The sequence below is a fragment of the Mya arenaria genome, chromosome 1, assembly GCF_026914265.1.
Source record: "Mya arenaria isolate MELC-2E11 chromosome 1, ASM2691426v1".
Classification (NCBI taxonomy): domain Eukaryota; kingdom Metazoa; phylum Mollusca; class Bivalvia; order Myida; family Myidae; genus Mya; species Mya arenaria.
Genome location: NC_069122.1, coordinates 60,275,011 through 60,302,236, shown reverse-complemented (window position 1 = coordinate 60,302,236; position 27,226 = coordinate 60,275,011). Strand labels below are relative to the sequence as shown.

Sequence of the window (27,226 nt, the reverse complement as noted above, 5' to 3'; positions counted from 1 at the left end):
TTATTGGAAACTGATCGATAGATTTGCGCCAATGGTTTCTTGAAAGTCATGACTTAATCGAGTTCCCACGCGTTTACAATCCCATTTTGCAATAATTCCACATGTTTACAGATTTTTCTCCTTTCGACGCAGAAATCAATTTAGTTCCATATCGAGAAAGTGAGAGACCAAAATCGTCACTATGACGTCATTGATGCACTAATGAATATTCATAGAGCACCTGTCACGTCCAGAATCAACAGCAGTAGGACCAAAATATGTTATTAAATTTCTACATTTCTTTTGATGGAATTTAACTGAAATACGGGTACATGGGATTGTTAATCTGTAATTAAGTATGTGGAACAACTATTTTGCGATTCTGACTGGAATTCTATTGTCATTTTACTGTGGATTTCGATCTAGCAGTGCTCTACAAATTGATCGACAATTTCCATTGGGTACTATCGGTAAGTCATTGTCGCAGAAACGCTTGACTGTCATTTCTTGCCAATTACGGTATTTTTGCGTTTTATTCAAAGAAAACGACTAAATTTACAAACTGAAGCGTACAGACGAAAACATTATGATGAAATGAATGTAGACTCATATACAGTTTTTCCACCAATGAAGTCTTGAAGTAGATTTTTGATGTTTGAGCATTCTGTAATTGATTAATAAAATGACTTCAGACGCTTGCTTTTATATACATGCACCATGTATTATGGAACATATTGTTACTTAGACATATTAAAAAAAATACGTTTGATTCGTGTTACCCCTACTTACCATTTTTTTTTTTACTGTCATCTGATATTTTAAAAATATAATATGTATATATACATATATTTAATTGGTGATTCGTATAATTTATTATTATAAGGGTCCAAAAAGATTTGTAGACTAAAAACCAAATTTGAATGTTAATCTTAAACTAGGCTTTTAACTGAAATGAGAAGAGTCTGTATAATTTGAAGGCACTTTTTGCCATGTTTGGCCTTATTGTATAATAATTGTGGTCATTGTCTTGGTATAGTCTGCTTTATTTTTTAGATGAGTTTTCAACTCATGGTAATATCCAGTGTTCATTTATTTGCTATTTTCAATACAATCCACCTATATTAATTTGTAAGTCATTTATATTTAAAAATAACTGTCAGGGGGGGGAGGGGGGGGGGGGGTGCGTCTTCTTTACACTATATGTCTATATGGAATTTTGAAAATCTTCTCTTCAGAGACCTTTGGCCAGATTTCAAAATAATTTCACAGAAATATACCCAAGGTAACCAACCCTCTGTGAAATTCCTTTACCCCATGTTGATTAGTCGGAGCTAGTTATATGTCTAAATTTTTATTTTTTTGGTAATTATTTCATTGTTTTACAATCATTGAAGATACTAACTTCAAATTTCATGAACTTACCACAGTTACAATGTGCTCTTTTTATGACTTGTTATATAACATTAAATTAAATGTTGTAAGAGTTATGACCCTTTATACTTTTTAGACAAAATACATATTTATATTGTTTATACACCTGTTTAAAAATGGGATGTATTAAAGTTTCACCTGTGGTGTATGGCCGGGTGGTGTCCAGTATTTTGACCGATCAATAACTTTAGAACCCTTTGTTCAATCAGGTTAGCGGTCTGTAGTTCACTTCCACTCCCTATCCTAAATGTGTACCCAAATTGTGTCCAACTTCCAACAAATTAAATTTTAATCTACTTGAAACTTTGTGTGTTTGTCATTCTTTAAATATTAAAAATGGGTCCTTCTTCGTGAAGGTCAAGGCCACTGCTACTGAAAACAGAATCAGGGCCAGTATTCAATATTGATTTTATCCTTATCCGTAGACATGCCTCTGTGATTCCATTCAGCCTATTGGTCAGCTAAATATACAGGCCAATCAAAACACTTCAAATCTTAATTTCAAGTTTTAATCATTTTAAGTTTTAATCTAAATTGTTTATTGAATATGGCCACTGATACCTTAACTTCCTTGCTAACACCGTGAAATGATGTCTTCATTTATAATAATCAGTAATGGTGTTGATTATCCTTCTAGTATCTGACATTTTTAGAAAATAATCTCCAAAGTCTGGCTTGACCACTATAAGCTAACCAATTTATAAGGTTTATATTATATGGGCGTATTTTATGACCAGTGCTAGCCACACATGGGCTTACACAGACCATCCAAATGAGTGTGTTTATTGACTTATATTGTGTTACACTGTGGTCTTAGATAGTCCCAGGAGAACCCTTAAGGCAGAGTGTTTTTCCGCCAGGTATTCTTCAAGGAGCTGCTGATTTCGTTATGAATGCTATTCACGATCCAGACATTCTTGTTAACTTGTCAAACTGTCCATTTGTTTGAATATCATCTGTTGTTGTTTTTTTTGCATTTATTATTAACAACAAGAATGTCTATTAAGATGACAAGTTCTATGCTGCCAAACAATTAGGGGACATTTCAGAAAAGGTGGCATTTTTATTTTTAGATCATAAATAAAAAAAATTGGTTTGTTCATGTGTTTGGTTTATTGAGGTGTTTGGTTTATTAAGGTAGTGTCTGTGTGAACTGAAAAAATGCTGGTAATAACTGACCAAAACTTCCAAATGTATTTCAGAAGTGTGTTAAGGGTTTACATCTATAATAATAAATGCCTCACTAACTGCAACCAACATTGCTAAATACCAATGATCACAGCCAGTCACCAACCAACAAATGCAAAATATCAACTTAAAAATGTAACACAAACCAACCTCGCAAAACACCAACCAAAATTGCCAATCACCAACCAAACCAACTCTGCTAAACAACAACAAACATTTCCATACACCAACACACATTGCCAAACTCCAACCAAGATTGCCAAACTCCAACCGACATTGCCAAACTCCAACCAACATTTCCATACACCAACACACATTGCCAAACTTCAACCAACATTTCCATACACCAACACACATTGCCAAACTCCAACCAACATTTCCATGCACCAACATACATTGCCAAACTCCAACCAACATTTGCATACACCAACACACATCGCAAAACCCCAACCAACATTGCCAAACTCCAACCAACATTTCCATACACCAACACACATTGTCAAACTCCAACCAACATTTCCATACACCAACACACATTGCCAAACTCCAACCAACATTTCCATGCACCAACATACATTGCCAAACTCCAACCAACATTTGCATACACCAACACACATCGCAAAACCCCAACCAACATTGCCAAACTCCAACCAACATTGCCAAACTCCAACCAACATTTCCATACACCAACACACATTGCCAAACTCCAAACAACATTGCCAAACTCCAACCAACATTTCCATACACCAACACACATTGCCAAACTCCAACCAACATTGCCAAACTCCAACCAACATTTCCATACACCAACACACATTGCCAAACTCCAACCAACATTTCCATACACCAACACACATTGCCAAACTCCAACCAACATTGCCAAACTCCAACCAACATTTCCATACACCAACACACATTGCCAAACTCCAACCAACATTTCCATACACCAACACACATTGCCAAACTCCAACCAACATTTCCATACACCAACACACATCGCAAAACCCCAACCAACATTGCCAAACTCCAATCAACATTGCCAAACTCCAACCAACATTTCCATGCACCAACACACTCTGCCAAACTCCAACCAACATTTCCATACACCAACACACATTGCCAAACTCCAGCCAACATTGCCAAACTCCAAACAACATTTCCATACACCAACACACTCTGCCAAACTCCAACCAACATTTCCATACACCAACACACATTGCCAAACTCCAGCCAACATTGCCAAACTCCAACCAACATTTCCATACACCAACCAACATTTCCATACACCAACACACATTGCCAAAGTCCAACCAACATTTCCATACACCAACATACATTGCCAAACTCCAACCAACATTTCCATACACCAACACACATTACCAAACTCCAACCAACATTTCCATACAGCAACACACATTGTCAAACTCCAACCAACATTTCCATACACCAACACACATTGCCAAACTCCAACCAACATTTGCATACACCAACACACATCGCAAAACCCCAACCAACATTGCCAAACTCCAACCAACATTGCCAAACTCCAACCAACATTTCCATACACCAACACACATTGCCAAACTCCAACCAACATTGCCAAACTCCAACCAACATTTCCATACACCAACACACATTGCCAAACTCCAACCAACATTGCCAAACTCCAACCAACATTTCCATACACCAACACACATTGCCAAACTCCAACCAACATTTCCATACACCAACACACATTGCCAAACTCCAACCAACATTGCCAAACTCCAACCAACATTTCCATACACCAACACACATTGCCAAACTCCAACCAACATTTCCATACACCAACACACATTGCCAAACTCCAACCAACATTTCCATACACCAACACACATCGCAAAACCCCAACCAACATTGCCAAACTCCAATCAACATTGCCAAACTCCAACCAACATTTCCATGCACCAACACACTCTGCCAAACTCCAACCAACATTTCCATACACCAACACACATTGCCAAACTCCAGCCAACATTGCCAAACTCCAACCAACATTTCCATACACCAACACACTCTGCCAAACTCCAACCAACATTTCCATACACCAACACACATTGCCAAACTCCAGCCAACATTGCCAAACTCCAACCAACATTTCCATACACCAACCAACATTTCCATACACCAACACACATTGCCAAAGTCCAACCAACATTTCCATACACCAACATACATTGCCAAACTCCAACCAACATTTCCATACACCAACACACATTACCAAACTCCAACCAACATTTCCATACAGCAACACACATTGTCAAACTCCAACCAACATTTCCATACACCAACACACATTGCCAAACTCCAACCAACATTTGCATACACCAACACACATCGCAAAACCCCAACCAACATTGCCAAACTCCAACCAACATTGCCAAACTCCAACCAACATTTCCATACACCAACACACATTGCCAAACTCCAACCAACATTGCCAAACTCCAACCAACATTTCCATACACCAACACACATTGCCAAACTCCAACCAACATTGCCAAACTCCAACCAACATTTCCATACACCAACACACATTGCCAAACTCCAACCAACATTTCCATACACCAACCAACATTGCCAAACTCCAACCAACATTGCCAAACTCCAACCAACATTTCCATACACCAACACACATTGCCAAACTCCAACCAACATTTCCATACACCAACACACATTGCCAAACTCCAACCAACATTTCCATACACCAACACACATCGCAAAACCCCAACCAACATTGCCAAACTCCAATCAACATTGCCAAACTCCAACCAACATTTCCATGCACCAACACACTCTGCCAAACTCCAACCAACATTTCCATACACCAACACACATTGCCAAACTCCAGCCAACATTGCCAAACTCCAAACAACATTTCCATACACCAACACACTCTGCCAAACTCCAACCAACATTTCCATACACCAACACACATTGCCAAACTCCAGCCAACATTGCCAAACTCCAACCAACATTTCCATACACCAACCAACATTTCCATACACCAACACACATTGCCAAAGTCCAACCAACATTTCCATACACCAACATACATTGCCAAACTCCAACCAACATTTCCATACACCAACACACATTACCAAACTCCAACCAACATTTCCATACACCAACACACATTGTCAAACTCCAACCAACATTTCCATACACCAACACACATTGCCAAACTCCAACCAACATTTGCATACACCAACACACATTGCCAAACTTTAGCCAACATTGCCAAACTCCAACCAACATTGCCAAACTCCAACCAACATTTCCATACACCAACACACATTGCCAAACTCCAACCAACATTTCCATACACCAACATACATTGCCAAACTCCAACCAACATTTCCATACACCAACACACATTGCCAAACTCCAACCAACATTTCCATACACCAACACACATTGCCAAACTCCAAACAACATTTCCATACACCAACACACTCTGCCAAACTCCAACCAACATTTCCATACACCAAAACACATTGCCAAACTCCAGCCAACATTGCCAAACTCCAACCAACATTGCCACACTCCAACCAACATTGCCAAACTCCAACACACTCTGCCAAACTCCAACCAACATTTCCATACACCAACACACATTGCCAAACTCCAACCAACATTTCCATACACCAACACACATTGCCAAACTCCAACCAACATTGCCAAACTCCAACCAACAATTCCATACACCACCACACATTGCCAAACTCCAACCAACATTTCCATACACCAACACACATTGTCAAACTCCAACCAACATTTCCATACACCAACACACATTGCCAAACTCCAACCAACATTTCCATACACCAACACACATTGCCAAACCCCAGCCAACATTGCCAAACTCCAGCCAACATTTCCATACACCAACACACATTTCCAAACCCCAACCAACATTGCCAAACTCCAACCAAAATTTGCATACACCAACACACATTGCCAAACTCCAACCATCATTACCAAACTCCAACCAACATTTGCATACACCAACACACATTGCCAAACTCCAACCATCATTGCCAAAATCCAACCAACATTTGCATACACCAACACACATTGCCAAACTCCAACCATCATTGCCAAACTCCAACCAACATTTGCATACACCAACACACATTGCCAAACTCCAACCAACATTGCCAAACTCCAACCAACATTTGCATACACCAACACACATTGCCAAACTCCAACCATCATTGCCAAACTCCAACCAACATTTCCATACACCAACACACATTGCCAAACTCCAACCAACATTTCCATACACCAACACACTCTGCCAAACTCCAACCAACATTTCCATACACCAATACACATTGCCAAACTCCAATCAACATTTCCATACACCAACACACATTGCCACACTCCAACCAACATTGCCAAACTCCAACACACTCTGCCAAACTCCAACCAACATTGCCAAACTCCAACCAACATTGCCAAACTCCAACCAACATTTCCATACACCAACACACTCTGCCAAACTCCAACCAACATTTCCATACACCAACACACTCTGCCAAACTCCAACCAACATTTCCATACACCAACACACATTGCCAAACTCCAACCAACATTTCCATACACCAACACACTCTGCCAAACTCCAACCAACATTTCCATACACCAACACACATTGCCAAACTCCAACCAACATTTCCATACACCAACACACTCTGCCAAACTCCAACCAACATTGCCAAACTTCAACCATGCAAAACACTAACCAACCATGCCAAACACTAACCAACCATGCCAAACACTAACCAACCATGCCAAACACTAACCAAACAATGCCAAACACTAACCAACAATGCAAAAACACTAACCAACAATGCAAAAACACTAACCAACCATGCCAAACACTAACTAACCATGCCAAACACTAACCAACAATGCCAAACACTAACCAACAATGCAAAAACACTAACCAACATTATGCCAAACACTAACCTTCTCAACAAGTTGAGTTTTCTTATTTTACAGACTATAAGATTGCACTTAAGCATAACAATTAGTTTTTGAGAGGGAAAATCACAGTATATAGACCTGTGGGATGGGTTAGGCCTACATATAGACTGTCCGGGAAATTTGTCTGAAGCTGGCATCTAAATGATCTATACTATATAAATACTGAGAATTATGGATCTGTTTGGAATAATTTGTCTGTCGGTCCCCAATTCCAATAAGATATTTTCAGACGCAAATCTGATCATGAAATTTTGTGTTGTGTTTTTGGCAGCTCTGTGTTTCTGGTGAACATAAAACATTCTATGTATAAAATTATGCAGTTTAAAAATGTGACATAAGCCAAAATGAGTCATGTGGTTGAAAAAGTGACATTTTCATTTTTTGCGAGGTACAAGTTGTAAAGCAGTCAGAGCTGAACTTGTTTATTTTTTATTTTTATTGTTTCACATTGTTTTAAGTTTGTTTTGTAATCCTATTACTTAGTTACTATGGTAACATGAATACCGCCACAGGACTTTACATTTACGGAAATATTTATGTAGACCACCATCATTTTTACTGTCATTAGTACAAAAGCATAAGCCTATTGGGGTGATTTACAGTATGTCTCAAACTATTCCTTAGACAACTCAATACATGCAAGTTAAACATTTGGCAGAGATGTTTTCTGAAGGCTTTTCGTGTAAAGTGCACGTATATTGTATATGTCGGAGGTGGCGGCAGTGGGCAGTGTTGGATGGGGGAGGATGTTATGGGTTATAATCATGCCCATGCTATGCCCAAGGTCTCTGACATCTATTTCTGGAAATGTTTCTGCAACTTAAATGTGCATGTTTTAATTGACATCTTTCAATTTCTTTAGTTTGACTTTCTGTGTTCCAGGAACATCACAAAACAAGAGGACTTTAATGAATAATTCTGTCTGACATAAGCAGGCATATTTCAAGAAATGATGTAGGTTAATTTTCTGAAGTCCATTTTCACGATTTCTTAGTTTTGGGAAATTGGCAAGGGTTAATTCAATTGGCTTTGCCTTTATTTGGTTATTGCAAACCTCATTAAGTGAGGACTTTGCTGGGTTTTGAATTCAGTTGCCTGATTGTTAATTAAGATTCTGATATAATACCCTGGTGAAACTGAAACAAGTGTTTTCAAAATATCCATCACTGTTCTTATTTTCCATGACATGAGAAAATAATGTGCATGGGCCGATGTATTGCCGAGAAATGTATTCCTGGAATGGTCCCGCTGTGCAATGTAATCTTATTTAAAATGTAGACAATTTTGGAGAGATATATTGACTAAAAGATGATCTGATTTGTACTTTCTTACTAGTACAGGCATCTTGGGTGAAGTTATAAACGAAAAAGGTTCATAATTGAAAAAAGAAATATAAATTCTTTAATGTGTGAAGGGTATGGCAGTTCTAAGTGGCGTAAATACTGTGAGTATAATGGCAAAGCTAGGCAAATTTTGAAATTATGCACCAGCTATTGAGTCAAGTGGGGTCATTTCCCTCCATTTCACTGTAATTTTTCACCAGTTTTACATTTTTTGCAATACTTATATTTTCACTCTGTATGACAGTATCACTAGTTATCCCCCTGGAATGGGTATGTCTGTATCACTAGTTATGCCCCTGGAATGGGTATGTCAGTATCACTAGTTATGCTCCTGGTATGGGTATGTCAGAATCACTAGTTATGCCCCTGGAATGGGTATGTCAGTATCACTAGTTATGCCCCTGGTATGGGTATGTCTGTATCACTAGTTATGCCCCTGGTATGGGTATGTCTGCATCACTAGTTATGCCCCTGGTATGGGTTAGTCAGAATCACTAGTTATGCCCCTGGAATGGGTATGTCTGTATCACTAGTTATGCCCCTGGTATGGGTATGTCTGCATCACTAGTTATGCCCCTGGTATGAGTATGTCTGTATTGCTAGTAATGCCCCTGGTATGGGTATGTCAGTATCACTAGTTATGCCCCTGGTATGGGTATGTCAGTATCGCTAGTTATGCCCCTGGTATGGGTATGTCAGTATCTCTAGTTATGCCCCTGGTATGGGTATGTCAGTATCTCTAGTTATGCCCCTGGTATGGGTTAGTCAGTATCAACAGTATGCCCCTGGTATGGGTATGTCGGTATCACTAGTTATGCCCCTGGTATGGGTATGTCGGTATCACTAGTTATGCCCCTGGTATGGATATGTCGGTATCACTAGTTATGCCCCTGGTATGGGTATGTCAGTATCACTGTTATTCCCCTGGTATGGGTATGTCGGTATCACTAGTTATGCCCCTGGTATGGGTATGTCAGTATCACTGTTATTCCCCTGGTATGGGTATGTCGGTATCACTAGTTATGCCCCTGGTATGGGTATGTCAGTATCACTGTTATGCCCCTGGTATGAGTATGTCTGTATTGCTAGTAATGCCCCTGGTATGGGTATGTCAGTATCACTGTTATGCCCCTGGTATGAGTATGTCTGTATTGCTAGTTATGCCCCTGGTATGGGTATGTCAGTATCACTGTTATGCCCCTGGTATGAGTATGTCTGTATTGCTAGTTATGCCCCTGGTATGGGTATGTCAGTATCACTGTTATGCCCCTGGTATGAGTATGTCTGTATTGCTAGTAATGCCCCTGGTATGGGTATGTAGGTATCACTAGTTATGCCCCTGGTATGAGTATGTCAGTATCACTGTTATGCCCCTGGTATGAGTATGTCTGTATTGCTAGTAATGCCCCTGGTATGGGTATGTCAGTATCACTAGTTATGCCCCTGGTATGGGTTTGTCAGTATCAATAGTTATGCCCCTGGTATGGGTATGTCAGTATCAATAGTTATGCCCCTGGTATGGATTTGTCAGTATCAATAGCTATGCCCCTGGTATGGGTTTGTCAGTATCACTAGTTATGCCCTTGGTATGGGTATGTTAGTATCAAAAGATATGCCCCTGGTATGGGTATGTTGGTTTCACTAGTTATGCCCCTGGTATGGGTATGTCAGTATCGCTAGTTATGCCCCTGGTATGGGTTTGTCAGTATCTCTAGTTATGCCCCTGGTATGGGTATGTCAGTATCGCTAGTTATGCCCCTGGTATGGGTTTGTCAGTATCGCTAGTTATGCCCCTGGTATGGGTATGTCTGTATCACTAGTTATGCCCCTGGTATGGGTATGTCTGCATCACTAGTTATGCCCCTGGTATGGGTTAGTTAGTATCAACAGTATGCCCCTGGTATGGGTATGTCAATATCACTAGTTATGCCCCTGGTATGGGTTAGTCAGTATCAACAGTATGCCCCTGGTATGGGTATGTCTGTATCACTAGTTATGCCCCTGGTATGGGTAAGTCAGTATCAACAGTATGCCCCTGGTATGGGTATGTCAGTATCACTAGTTATGCCCCTGGTATGGGTTAGTCAGTATCAACAGTATGCCCCTGGTATGGGTATGTCAGTATCGCTAGTTATGCCCCTGGTATGAGTATGTCTGTATTGCTAGTAATGCCCCTGGTATGGGTATGTCAGAATCACTAGTTATGCCCCTGGTATGGGTTAGTCAGTATCAACAGTATGCCCCTGGTATGGTTATGTCGGTATCACTAGTTATGCCCCTGGTATGGGTATGTCGGTATCACTAGTTATGCCCCTGGTATGGGTATGTCAGAATCACTAGTTATGCCCCTGGTATGGGTATGTCTGTATTGCAAGTTATGCCCCTGGTATAGTAATGTCAGTATCACTGTTATGCCCCTGGTATGGGTATGTCAGTATCACTAGTTATGCCCCTGGTATGGGTATGTCAGTATCACAAGTTATGCCCCTGGTATGGGTATGTCGGTATCACTAGTTATGCCCCTGGTATTGGTATGTCAGTATCACTAGTTATGCCCCTGGTATGGGTATGTCTGTTTCGCTTGTTATGTCCCTGGTATGGGTATGTCGGTATCACTGTTATGCCCCTGGTATGAGTATGTCTGTATTGCTAGTGATGCCCCTGGTATGGGTATGTCAGTATCACTAGTTATGCCCCTGGTATGGGTTTGTCAGTATCAATAGTTATGCCCCTGGTATGGGTATGTCAGTATCACTATTTATCCCCTGGTATTGGTATGTCGGTATTGCTAGTTATGCCCCTGGTATGGGTTTGTTGATATCGCTAGTTAGCCCCTGGTTTGGGTATGTCAGTATTGCTAATTATCCCCCTGGTTTGGGTATGTTGGTATTGCTAGTTATGCCCCTGGTATAGGTAAGAAGTAGGTGTCACTAGTTATGCCCCTGGTCTTGACATGTTTCCTAGAATGTGTTATTTTTATTTTGCTAGTTTTCAAAGACTGAAACCAAGATATTGGGCCTGCCCTGGTGTCATGGGCGTCAGCATCATCATTATCATGTGTAAAGTTTTTATTGGGCATACATGTAGCTAAATACTGTTTCACTTGAAGGTTGAAACATAGAAAGTTTATGTTACTGGTACATACAAAAATTGGCTCATAGGGTGTCCAAACACCTTGGCTAATACCCTGGCTAATCAATTATTGATATAATACATATCCCTTGATTGATTGAGAGAACGGACAGTTACTTGAGTTGGCATCTGTGAGCAATGCCATTGCCGGACAATGCCAGCACATTCAGCAATAACACTTTCTGAAGAAACATGCACGCCAACTGCTTATCATCTCATGTCGTCAGTTGGCAAACAAATGGCAAGCAAGATTCCTATCATTGCAATGTAAAAGCAATTATAAAACATTGTTTGGAGATGTTGGTAAATACTAGAAATTAGAAATTGATGAACTAATGGCATGAGAAGTGTGTTGTTCTCTTAATGGAAGACTTATAAATATAATGGACTTTTGTTTCATGTCCTTTTTGGTGGAAACAAATTTATAATGTCCAATATGGGTTGGACCTAGGGGCCGTTAAACTACTATACCTTATAATATATTATACCTTTTACCAGTTTTTGGCTCAATCAAAATGAAAATGTGGAAAATTCACCCAAATATTGATAATTTTTGTCTGATTATTTACATTTATAACGTGCAAGGCCAACAGATCAGAGAAAAGCATGCTCAACCCTGAGGGGCTCGACTGGTCTTTTATATACATATATTCTCCATCCACACGGATAGCTGGCTATGCAAAATTGCATATAATCAAGTACTTCAACGTACTACCAACGCACTCCAGCCTACAGCGGAACGTTACGCATTGCATGTTGTATACTTTTCTGTAGAAAACACTATTGTTCATATTGATATAAATGTCCCAGCCTTATCAAATGTGTAGTATTTTTTCACCATTGACCAAAAATACTTTTCCAAGTAGAAACATTAAAAATATTAACTATATCAGTTCAGTGTATTGAAATTATACCTTATGTTGGTAAATTGATCACTCTTTTTGGGGTTGGCTCAGCTAACTCAGTCAGCTAGGCACTTCCATTGCAGGGGTTATGGGTTTGTGTTCCCATAAGGTTTTTGTTCAATATAATTTATATATATGATGCTGATTCTGGAAAGACTGCTACTAAGATCTTTTTTGACATTAAATTATTCTTGGTTCAAACAAAAACCTCTTTGTTTGGAGTGTTTCTAGTAAGGATTTGCAAAATCAAAGCCAAGCGTTCATGTTGAATGAATGCACAAACATTTCCCCTTTTCATTACTTTTTTATTTTTTTACTTAATGGTATTGGAGTAACTTGCGTGTTTATCAACATTTTACATTTCGTGTTTTACATATGCATGACCCAGGTATGTAAGTACGAAACTCTGCTTAAAGAGGTTACGAAAGGTCAACCTGTTCCTGCACAATGACAGCAAATGTTATTATACAGAATGTAAATATTTGTGATTGATGACATAGTACCATATTTTACTGCAGATAATATTATACTTGGATAGATGAGAAGCAGTGTGAAAATGGTGAGAAAATAAAACCTCTTCATTATACGTTAAGAAGGCAGGGAAAAAACAAACCTGAAGCATTTGCCGGTGCTGAAAACAGCCCGAAATGGACTTTGATTTTCTTGTTAAGAACTCAATATTTTGTTTTAATTATCTATTGTACAACCTATTGTATTTCAGTCATACTCTGGGGGAGAATAGATGCTTCTATTAAAGATTTTGTGCATCAATTTTATGCTATACTGAAGGACCTGTCATGAAATGTAAAAGAAAAAAAACCCCAATGCATACAGAATAACTGCATGGAATGGCGAATAGACACAATTAAGATGCAAATTCATCCATAGGGGAATATGCTTTAGGAGACTTTGATCAGAGAAGGGTTAATCCACAAGGCGCACATACAAGCATGGTAGTCACAGATTTTCCTTTCTGATACTGAAATTTACTATTCTAGAAATTTCCAAAGACAAAACTGTTCAAGGTATTTCAAAGTTTTAAGATGGTTATCCTTGGCACAGTGATCCTGGCACTGTCTTTGGCACCATAACCCTGGCACCATAATCTTGGCCATTGTTTATACATGTACTTGTATTAAGCCTTAACTGAAAGGTCTTTCAGTATCTATGCATAAATCTTACTAAAATGAAATTGTTCCAATACTTTCTGCAGATATGCCCCTTGATAAGAAGCACACATTTTTGCCCTTATTAGTGACTGTGCTCAATTCAAGTCTTGCAGTTTGAAAATTATGGAATAGATAACCACATGGTTCAAGCTCTCCTATGCAGTGTGTTTTTTACCAATTAAATTATTATAAATGACTGTTAGCTTATGATTACTTGCTTTTGCTTCTAAGGCCTTTATCCATTTTTATCCCCAGCCAAATCGAAAGTTTCTGGAGGGGATATTGTTTTGGTGTTGTTTGTCCTTCTGTCCGTTCGGACTGAATTTGTTATTTTCAAAAAAAACTTAACATGAAGGTTCACCATGATGAGGTGGCTTGTGCCGCACAAGACCCAGGTCTGTATCTCAAAGGTCAAGGTTAAGGTTAGAGGTCAAAAGTTGAAATGTTCCTTGTCCAGGCTCTATCTTGACAAGGACTTTCAAAAAACTTGCCATGAAGGTTTACCATGATGAGATGGTGTGTCCTGCCCAACACCCAGGCCTGTTCCTCAAAGTTCAATGTCAAAGTTAAAGGTAAAAAGTTGAAATGATCCTTGCCTGGGCTTTATCTTGACCGTGCATTATAGAATTTTCAAAAATAGTGCCATGAAGGTTCACCATGCTGAGGTGTGGTGTCCCAGGAATCAACCATTGTTCAACTCAATGATTGTCTGTATTGCAATTGAATGGAAGTGTATTATGTCTGTATCAAGGGCTCTTGCTCTAGTCTAATTTTGATTTAAAGATATCACGGGTGAATAGTCAGCTTCATTAAAATCTCATCATTTATAATGAAGTACTTCAACTTGTAATAGTAAAGGAAATAAAAAAAAAAGAGATTAAAAATAGAGGGAATAATAATAACAATTTTTCAATTAACTCTTGATTCCTGTATAAAAGATTGGGAAAATAACACATCATTATGAAGCTATTGTTATTGTGGAATGAATATCCAGGAGAGATAGATACAGCAAGGCTAAATTGTGAAATGTCACAGAAAGACAGCTGCAGGATCTGTGGTGATCACAGATTCCATATACTGTTATTGGCCATTATTGTCCTTCAGTAAATCAATAGTGTTCACTCCTACATTCACAGGAGTTGACATTTTGAAATTCTACTCCATATTGTACTAACAGTTCATATGGGTTCAAGTGAAATTGTTTCTTATAAATTTTTCTCGTAAATCTGGCACCTGGTGAAATGTCTTCAGTGCAGTAAATAAGAATTGACCAAACCCTTTTTTTTAGAGAAAATGAGTATCTCCAAAAAGCATTTGAGTCAAATCCCTCAATGGTTCTCATTGTATGACAAGAACTATGAAAATCCTGCCTTTAAATATATGCTTGTAAATCAATCTGTAAGTTGACAGGCACATGTCGTGTTGAACGCATAGAGAATATCCATACATGTGTACCGGCACTATGAGGCATTCGATGTGGTCACTGACTGACCAATAGCTGTAGAAAGTACACTTATCAACACCAGTTTAATGGCCATACATGTATATCAGTAAGATTCCTTTATTCACAATTGTCTTCATTGTAAAAATTATGCCTTCTTATATTGCCATTAAGCAAGAAATAGAAATCTCAGGAACTTGAGTGAACATTTTGTCACTGTCAGGAAAATTGTCTTTCCCATTTTCCTTTTAGCTAATAGAAGCATATATCTTACCATGAGCTGGGGAATTGTCTGTCTTTATAAGCCATGGGATGTTCTCCAGATTTGGATCATTATGGTTCAATTAAGAAAAGAAACATTTCTTGTGCAATTCTTCACTGCTGGGTTGACATCATTATAGGTCTAGGAAATCTATCTTAGGTTCTTGTCATAGGAACTTGTGGCCAGTACGGGATTGAACCAAGGAGCGGTGCTGGTAAGTAATGGGTGCTCTTCTGTTTACTTATCTCACAGCCCTGGATAACTTGCATTCTGGCTGACCGAAGATGAATTTCAAAAAAGCAACAACGTTAATACTATTTATAAAATATAATGGTAAACAACAAAACCTAGATAGCTCAATGGGCAAGCGTCCATTTTTTTTCTGGTGCCTGCAGTCCTGGGTTCAATTCCATGTTTGACTGTCATACCTGGAGTGATATTAAAATGGTACCAGAGACTGTTTCCAAGTGGTCAACAGGGATAACCTTATTTGTATTTTGTACTGGTTAAACCCTTGAAAACTGTCAACCATATACATATATTGATTGAAGGATAAGTGTAAAGTGTAAAAAAGAACCTGTTTTTGTCATTTTATAGGCAAACTTATTTTGCTTAATAATAGCATTTCTTGGAAAAAAAATTTGTTAGACCTTTGTGTATAATAAAAACCAAAGTGAAATGTGGTAGTATCCATCCAAAAAAAAAATCATGGTGTTGATGCCAGAAGATACTATAGACTTCTATTTCTAAATGTTGTCTAAACATTTTTGTCCAAAAAATACTTTTATTAGCAGCCATTCCTTCATACCATTGTTGGTAAATGTTGCTTATGAGTTGAGGGAAACTCCTCTATCTAGGACAGTCCCCCGTATCACAGTCCCCTGTATTATATGACCTGACTACAGTCCCCTGTATCGTATGACCATAGTACAGTCCCCTGTATTATATGACCTGAGAACAGTCCCCTGTTATCATATGACCTGAGTAAAGTCCCCTGTATTATATTACCTGAGTACAGTCCCCTGTATCATATGACCTAAGTACAGTCCCCTATATTATATGACCTGAGTACAGTCCCCTGTATTATATGACCTGAGTACAGTCCCCTGTATCATATGACCTGAGTACAGTCCCCTGTATCATATGACCAGAATACAGTCACCTGTATCATATGACAGGAGTACATTCCCCTGTATCATATGACAGGAGTACATTCCCCTGTATCATATGACCTAAGTAAAGTCCCCTGTATTATATGACAGGAGTACATTCCCCTGTATCATTGACAGGAGTACAGTCCCCTGTATCATATAACAGGAGTACAGTCCCCTGTATTATACGACAGGAGTACATTCCCCTGTATCATATGACCTAAGTATGGTCCCCTGTATCATATGACAGGAGTACATTCCCCTGTATCATATGACCTAAGTACAGTCACCTGTATTATATGACAGGAGTACATTCCCCTGTATCATATGACAGGAGTACAGTCCCCTGTATCATATGACAGGAGTACAGTCCCCTATAATACATGACCAGAGTACAGTACCCTGTTTTATATGACCTGAGTACAGTCCCCTGTACCATATGACCTGAGTACAGTCCCCTGTATCATATGACCTGAGTACAGTCCAGTGTATCATTTGACAGGAGTACAGTCCCCTGTGTTATATGACCTGAGTAAAGTCCCCTGTATCATATGACCTGAGTACAGTCCCCTGTATCATATGACCTGGGTATAGTCCCCTGTATCATGTTGCAGGAGTACAGACCCCTGTTTTTTATATGACAGGAGTACAGTCCCCTGTATTAAATGACAGGAGTACAGTCTCCTTTATTATATGATAGGAGTACAGTCCCCTGTATCATATGACAGGAGTACAGTCCCCTGTATTATTATGACAGGAGTACAGTCCCCTGTATTATATGACAGGAGTACAGTCACCTGTATCATATGACAAGAGTACATTCCCCTGTATCATATGACAGGAGTACAGTCACCTGTATTATATGACAGGAGTACAGTCACCTGTATCATATGACAGGAGTACAGTCCCCTGTATCATATGACAGTACAGTCACCTGTATCATATGACAGGAGTACATTCCCCTGTATCATATGACAGGAGTACAGTCCCCTGTTTCATATGACAGGAGTACAGTCCCCTGTTTCATATGACAGGAGTACAGTCTCCTTTATTATATGATAGGAGTACATTCCCCTGTATCATATGACAGGAGTACAGTCCCCTGTTTCATATGACAGGAGTACAGTCCCCTGTATGATATGACAGGAGTACAGTCCCCTGTATTATTATGACAGGAGTACAGTCCCCTGTATCATATGGCAGGAGTACAGTCCCCTGTATTATTATGACAGGAGTATAGTCCCCTGTATTATATGACAGGAGTACAGTCCCCTACATCATATGAGCGGAGTACAGGTATCAGTTATTTAAGAAACTTTCTTGATATTTGAGCCATATTTAGACATCCAGAGAGCTAATTGCAGAAGGACAAATGTCTTAGTTAATTTAAGAAACTTTCCTGATATTTGAGCCATATTTAGACATCCAGAGAGCTAATTGCAGAGGGTCATAAAAGATCAACTTCTGGATTTTGTATGATTTTATAAATGATAACCAAGCAACAAATGCTGGCAGATGTTTTTGTCATAACACATATCAATATGTGTGAATGATATATCACCACCTCTTGTTTTATGAAAAATGACATGTTAATATAATTTTCACATATATACCTACGTTGTACAAATAAAATAAAATACTATGCAAATGGGTATTTATTGCATTGGCATAGTCGCCATCCACAGTTTAGGTTCCCATATAAGAAGACCTTTTAGTACCAACAGTTCAGTGAGATAGTATATTTAAGTTTAATAGCTTATACTTAATATTTATTTTTAGCTAAACTATTCAAAGAATAAGGAAGCTAAATTTCTAGCCCTGACTTCGATGTCCAGTTAAAGTTTTAGTGCAAGCTGCATTTTCTCTTATAACTCAGAATACCCTTCATTCAATTCACTCAACATATGTCACACAGTTATACAGGACCATCACACAATGAAGTTTCGTAACTCCTTATTATCTTAAATTTAAATTACGGCTCCTGATTGACTTAGCAATTTAGGTTGAAGTTTTATGGCACATTGTGTCTGGTTAAAGTTTAAGGGCAAGTTAGGATTTTCACTTATTACTTCTATTCACTTCATTCAATTAACTTAGAAAGTTTGGTTAATTTTAAGGCAACTTTAAGTTTTAACTCGGATCTTGAATACTGCTCATTTAATGGCCTTAATACTTTTTACAGTAGCCATCACACAATTTCAGGTTACAAAACACCATATTAACCCTAACCCTTGATTGACTTTTTATTGCTTTTGACAGGCACATATTTATATTTTTAACAGGTATCCACAAAGCGAAAGCTGGTTATTTGAATGATGTACGTTGTTGTTCAGGCGGGCGGGATGGAGGGCGGCGTCAAACTCACTTATATATATGTATCAAATAATTTTAGTTAGGTTAAACATATAGTGAACAAACTTTGTATATAGGAGGAGTTTATGGAGACCTTTCATGGGATTGCGTTTTGGGCCCCTAGGGTCAAGGTTAATCTTACTAAAAATAGAAAAATGGTTTGTACTGAATCACTTTAGTTAGGGTTCAGTTTACATATTGTGACCAAACTTGGTATAAAGGAAGTGTTTATGGAGACCTTTCATGGGATTGTGTTTGGGCCCCTAAGGTCAAGGTCACGGTCACTGTTACAAAAGAAGATAACCATTTGATACTGATAAACTTAAGTTTGAGTTGAAATATTTTGACCAAACTTTGTATGTAGGAAGGGTTTATGGAGGACTTCCATGGAATGGCATTTTGGGCTCCTAGTATCAAGGTCACTGAAAATAAAACAAAAAAACAGTTGAAACTAAATCACACAACAGAGGCTAAAGTTTTTCTGTCAATTATTGAAAACCTGGTTTTGTTGCATTGCAGCCTTTCATGTTTGCTTTTTACTTGACTTTTTGTATTGCTTTTTACAGGCATATATAACATCATTATTGTACTCATTTCTAATGTCAAGCGCACTGTCCTACGACACCTCTTGTTAACTCAATTATGAAGACAGCTGATATAAATTGAAAGGCGCATGTCCTGTAAAAAAAAATAAAAATTGTAAGTGTGTACTCCTTATATGTCTCCAAATAGCTCATGTAAGTGTGTTATCAGTTCCCTTTTCCTTAAAAATGTTAAATATAGCTTTCTTGAAGGTTTTACAATTTTCAGAGTAGTGTGTCGCTGTTAATCTCTCTTGAGCTCTGTTCATTTTGATTCTTCATACTACAACATTCACCACTTGGGACAATTGTGTTAATGGAACACTAGAAGAGATTAAAAAAAGCAAAACATTATTTAACAGCATGGTTTTTATCATACTGAGCTCAGCTGTTGTTATTCCATTCCATTCGTAGAAAAATAAGGACAATTTTTTTTTTCAAAATTTCCTGTTTTCTTTTAACAAAGTGCAGAGTTTAGTGTTTGTAATCAGATTACATAATGGATGTCATCCTACTGATTATCAATGCCCTTCCTGACCATATATCAAGGTTATGACTTGAATCCGGTTTGGCAGATTACACTAGCTGTTTCCACTCAGCTGACATGAGGCAGGAAAAAAACAAACAAGCTAAATGTGTATGGTATTGATTGCTCTTCTTTCTTGTTATCTTGTAGTAAAAGGCTTTTACATACCACAGGCTCACAGTGGGAAACGAGATTTAATTTAAGAACGTTTTCTATTACTTAAAAGTGTCCTTTTTTATTGTCAAGCATTTTGTGTCATTTGTAAACACAGTTACATTAAAATTGAAACAGGTCTTGTAAAGTTTCTAGCACACTGAACTTCTGATGTAACATTTGGTGAGTCATCATTAAACACTGTGCTACTGATGGCATGTTTGCATCATTAAACACGGTGCTACTGATGACATGTTTGCATCATTAAACACGGTGCTACTGATGACATGTTTGCATCATTAAACACGGTGCTACTGATGACATGTTTGCATCATTAAACACTGAAATACTGATGGCATGTTTGCATCATTAAACACGGTGCTACTGATGACATGTTTGCATCATTAAACACTGAAATACTGATGACAAGTTTGCATCATTAAACACGGTGCTACTGATGACATGTTTGCATCATTAAACACTGTAGTACTGATGACATGTTTGCATCATTAAACACTGAACTACTGATGGCATGTTTGCATCATTAAACACTGAAATACTGATGGCATGTTTGCATCATTAAACACTGAACTACTGATGGCATTGGCATGTTTGCATAATCAAACACTGTGCTACTGATGGCATGTTTGCATCATTAAACACTGAACTACTGATGGCATGTTTGCATCATTAAACACTGAACTACTGATGGCATGTTTGCATGTGCTACTGATGGCATGTTTGCATCACCAAACACTGTGCTACTGATGGCATGTTTGCATCTTCAAACACGGTGCTACTGATGGCATGTTTGCATCATTAAACACTGAACTACTGATGGCATGTTTGCATCATTAAACACTGGGCAGGCATGTTTGCATCATTAAACACTGTGCTACTGATGGCATGTTTGCATCATTAAACACTGAACTACTGATGACATGTTTGCATCATTAAACACTGAACTACTGATGACATGTTTGCATCATTAAACACTAAACTACTGATGGCATGTTTGCATCATTAAACACTGAACTACTGATGAAATGTTTGCATCATCAAACACTGTGCTACTGATGGCATGTTTGCATCATTAAACACTGAACTACTGATGAAATGTTTGCATCATTAAACACTGAACTACTGATGACATGTTTGCATCGTCAAACACTGTGCTTCTGATGACATGTTTGCATCATATATAAACACTGAACTACTGATGGCATGTTTGCATCATTAAACACTGAACTACTGATGACATGTTTGCATCATTAAACACTGTGCTACTGATGGCATGTTTGCATCATCAAACACTGTGCTACTGATGGCATGTGTGCATCATTAAACACTGAACTACTGATGACATGTTTGCATCATTAAACACTGAACTTCTGATGACATGTTTGCATCATTAAACACTGAACTTCTGATGACATGTTTGCATCATCAAGCACTGTGCTACTGATGACATGTTTGCATCATATATAAACACTGAACTACTGATGGCATGTTTGCATCATCAAACACTGAACTACTGATAACATGTTTGCTCAGTCATCATCAAACACTGAACTACTGATGGCATGTTTGCTCAGCCATCATCAAACACTGAACTACTGATGACATGTTTGCTCAGTCATCATCAATCACTGAACTACTGATAACATGTTTGCTCAGTCATCATCAAACACTGAACTACTGATGGCATGTTTGCTCAGTCATCATCTAACACTGAACTACTGATGGCATGTTTGCTCAGCCATCGTCTAACACTGAACTACTGATGACATGTTTGCTCGACCATCGTGAAACACTGAACTACTGATGGCATGTTTGCTCAGTCATCATCAAACACTGAACTACTGATGGCATGTTTGCTCAGTCATCATCAAACACTGAACAACTGATGACATGTTTGCTGAGCCATCATTAAACACTGAACTACTGATGGCATGTTTGCTCAGTCATCATCAAACACTGAACTACTGATGGCATGTTTGCTCAGTCATCATCAAACACTGAACTACTGATGGCATGTTTGCTCAGTCATCATCTTACACTGAACTACTGATGGCATGTTTGCTCAGCCATCATCTAACACTGAACTACTGATGACATGTTTGCTCGACCATCGTGAAACACTGAACCACTGATGACATGTTTGCTGAGCCATCATTAAACACTGAACTACTGATGGCATGTTTGCTCAGCCATCATCAAACACTGAACTACTGATGGCATGTTTGCTCAGCCATCGTCTAACACTGAACTACTGATGACATGTTTGCTCGACCATAGTGAAACACTGAACCACTGATGACATGTTTGCTGAGCCATCATTCAACACTGAACTACTGATGGCATGTTTGCTCAGCCATCATCAAACACTTAACTACTTATGGCATGTTTGCTCAGCCATCATCTAACACTGAACTACTGATGGCATGTTTGCTCAGCCATCATCTTACACTGAACTACTGATGACATGTTTGCTCAGTCATCGTCAAACACTGAACTACTGATGACATGTTTGCTCAGTCATCAAACACTGAACTACTGATGATGGTATGTTTGCTCGACCATCGTGAAACACTGAACCACTGATGACATGTTTGCTGAGCCATCATCAAACACTGAACTACTGATGATGATATGTTTGCTCGACCATCGTGAAACACTGAACTACTGATGACATGTTTGCTCAGTCATCGTCAAACACTGAACTACTGATGACATGTTTGCTCAGTCATCAAACACTGAACTACTGATGATGATATGTTTGCTCGACCATCGTGAAACACTGAACCACTGATGACATGTTTGCTCAGCCATCATCAGACGCTAAACATCAGATGGCATAATTGCTCAGCCATCAGCAAACACTGAACTACTGATGGCACTTTTGCTCAGCCGTCATCAAATACTGAACTACTGATGGCACTTTTGCTGAGCCATCATTAAACACTGAAACTACTGATAGCATGTTTGCTCAGTCATCATTTAACACTGAACTACTGATGATATGTTTGCTCAGTCATCATCTAACACTTAACTACTGATGGCATGTTTGCTCAGTCATCATTTAACACTGAACTACTGATGGCATGTTTGCTCAGCCATCATTTAACACTGAACTACTGATGGCATGTTTGCTCAGCCATCGTCTAACACTGAACTACTGATGACATGTTTGCTCGACCATCGTGAAACACTGAACTACTGATGGCATGTTTGCTCAGTCATCATCAAACACTGAACTACTGATGGCATGTTTGCTCAGTCATCATCAAACACTGAACAACTGATGACATGTTTGCTGAGCCATCATTAAACACTGAACTACTGATGGCATGTTTGCTCAGTCATCATCAAACACTGAACTACTGATGGCATGTTTGCTCAGTCATCATCAAACACTGAACTACTGATGGCATGTTTGCTCAGTCATCATCTTACACTGAACTACTGATGGCATGTTTGCTCAGCCATCATCTAACACTGAACTACTGATGACATGTTTGCTCGACCATCGTGAAACACTGAACCACTGATGACATGTTTGCTGAGCCATCATTAAACACTGAACTACTGATGGCATGTTTGCTCAGCCATCATCAAACACTGAACTACTGATGGCATGTTTGCTCAGCCATCGTCTAACACTGAACTACTGATGACATGTTTGCTCGACCATAGTGAAACACTGAACCACTGATGACATGTTTGCTGAGCCATCATTCAACACTGAACTACTGATGGCATGTTTGCTCAGCCATCATCAAACACTTAACTACTTATGGCATGTTTGCTCAGCCATCATCTAACACTGAACTACTGATGGCATGTTTGCTCAGCCATCATCTTACACTGAACTACTGATGACATGTTTGCTCAGTCATCGTCAAACACTGAACTACTGATGACATGTTTGCTCAGTCATCAAACACTGAACTACTGATGATGGTATGTTTGCTCGACCATCGTGAAACACTGAACCACTGATGACATGTTTGCTGAGCCATCATCAAACACTGAACTACTGATGATGATATGTTTGCTCGACCATCGTGAAACACTGAACTACTGATGACATGTTTGCTCAGTCATCGTCAAACACTGAACTACTGATGACATGTTTGCTCAGTCATCAAACACTGAACTACTGATGATGATATGTTTGCTCGACCATCGTGAAACACTGAACCACTGATGACATGTTTGCTCAGCCATCATCAGACGCTAAACATCAGATGGCATAATTGCTCAGCCATCAGCAAACACTGAACTACTGATGGCACTTTTGCTCAGCCGTCATCAAATACTGAACTACTGATGGCACTTTTGCTGAGCCATCATTAAACACTGAAACTACCGATAGCATGTTTGCTCAGTCATCATTTAACACTGAACTACTGATGATATGTTTGCTCAGTCATCATCTAACACTTAACTACTGATGGCATGTTTGCTCAGTCATCATTTAACACTGAACTACTGATGGCATGTTTGCTCAGCCATCATTTAACACTGAACTACTGATGGCATGTTTGCTCAGCCATCGTCAAACACTGAACTACTGATGGCATGTTTGCTCAGTCATCATCTAGCCATGAACTTCTAATGGCATGTTTGCTCAGTCATCATTTAACACTGAACTACTGATGGCATGTTTGCTCAGCCATCGTCTAACACTGAACTACTGATGACATGTTTGCTCGACCATCGTGAAAAACTGAACCACTGATGACATGTTTGCTGAGCGATCATCAAACACTGTGCTACTGATGACATGTTTGCTGAGCCATCATCAAACAGTGAACTTCTGATGACATGTTTGCTCAGTCATCATTTAACACTGAACTACTGATGACATGTTTGCTGAGCCATCATCAAACACTGAACTTCTGATGACATGTTTGCTGAGCCATCATCTAACACTGAACTACTGATGACATGTTTGCTCAGTCATCATCTAACACTGAACTTCTGATGACATGTTTGCTGAGCCATCATCAAACACTGAACTTTTGATGACATGTTTGCTGAGCCATCATCTAACACTGAACTACTGATGACATGTTTGCTCAGTCATCATTTAACACTGAACTACTGATGACATGTTTGCTGAGCCATCATCAAACACTGAACTTCTGATGACATGTTTGCTGAGCCATCATCTAACACTGAACTACTGATGGCATGTTTGCTCAGTCATCATCTAACACTGAACTACTGATGATGATATGTTTGCTCGACCATCGTGAAACACTGAACTACTGATGACATGTTTGCTCAGTCATCGTCAAACACTGAACTACTGATGACATGTTTGCTCAGTCATCAAACACTGAACTACTGATGATGATATGTTTGCTCGACCATCGTGAAACACTGAACCACTGATGACATGTTTGCTCAGCCATCATCAGACGCTAAACATCAGATGGCATAATTGCTCAGCCATCAGCAAACACTGAACTACTGATGGCACTTTTGCTCAGCCGTCATCAAATACTGAACTACTGATGGCACTTTTGCTGAGCCATCATTAAACACTGAAACTACTGATAGCATGTTTGCTCAGTCATCATTTAACACTGAACTACTGATGATATGTTTGCTCAGTCATCATCTAACACTTAACTACTGATGGCATGTTTGCTCAGTCATTATTTAACACTGAACTACTGATGGCATGTTTGCTCAGCCATCATTTAACACTGAACTACTGATGGCATGTTTGCTCAGCCATCGTCAAACACTGAACTACTGATGGCATGTTTGCTCAGTCATCATCTAGCCATGAACTACTAATGGCATGTTTGCTCAGTCATCATTTAACACTGAACTACTGATGGCATGTTTGCTCAGCCATCGTCTAACACTGAACTACTGATGACATGTTTGCTCGACCATCGTGAAAAACTGAACCACTGATGACATGTTTGCTGAGCGATCATCAAACACTGTGCTACTGATGACATGTTTGCTGAGCCATCATCAAACAGTGAACTTCTGATGACATGTTTGCTCAGTCATCATTTAACACTGAACTACTGATGACATGTTTGCTGAGCCATCATCAAACACTGAACTTCTGATGACATGTTTGCTGAGCCATCATCTAACACTGAACTACTGATGACATGTTTGCTCAGTCATCATCTAACACTGAACTTCTGATGACATGTTTGCTGAGCCATCATCAAACACTGAACTTTTGATGACATGTTTGCTGAGCCATCATCTAACACTGAACTACTGATGACATGTTTGCTCAGTCATCATTTAACACTGAACTACTGATGACATGTTTGCTGAGCCATCATCAAACACTGAACTTCTGATGACATGTTTGCTGAGCCATCATCTAACACTGAACTACTGATGGCATGTTTGCTCAGTCATCATCTAACACTGAACTACTGATGACATGTTTGCTCAGCCATCATCTAACACTGAACTTCTGATGACATGTTTGCTCAGCCATCATCAAACACTGAACTACTGATGACATGTTTGCTCAGCCATCATCTAACACTGAACCACTGATGGCACTTTTGCTCAGCCATCATTAAACAC

General features: G+C 39.0%; 1 protein-coding gene across 2 annotated transcripts in view; it reads left to right on the top strand.

Moving 5' to 3' along the window:
- The first annotated feature begins 234 nt into the window (after positions 1 to 234).
- LOC128234661 (receptor-type tyrosine-protein phosphatase N2-like) overlaps positions 235 to 27,226 on the top strand; it is a 150,350-nt gene continuing 123,358 nt past the window's right edge. For both annotated transcript variants that reach the window (XM_052949047.1, XM_052949038.1), the window contains exon 1: positions 235 to 449. In XM_052949047.1, coding sequence (XP_052805007.1) covers positions 338 to 449 — 112 coding nt within the window. In that variant the 5' untranslated portion in view covers positions 235 to 337. The remainder of the gene's footprint in view (positions 450 to 27,226) is intronic.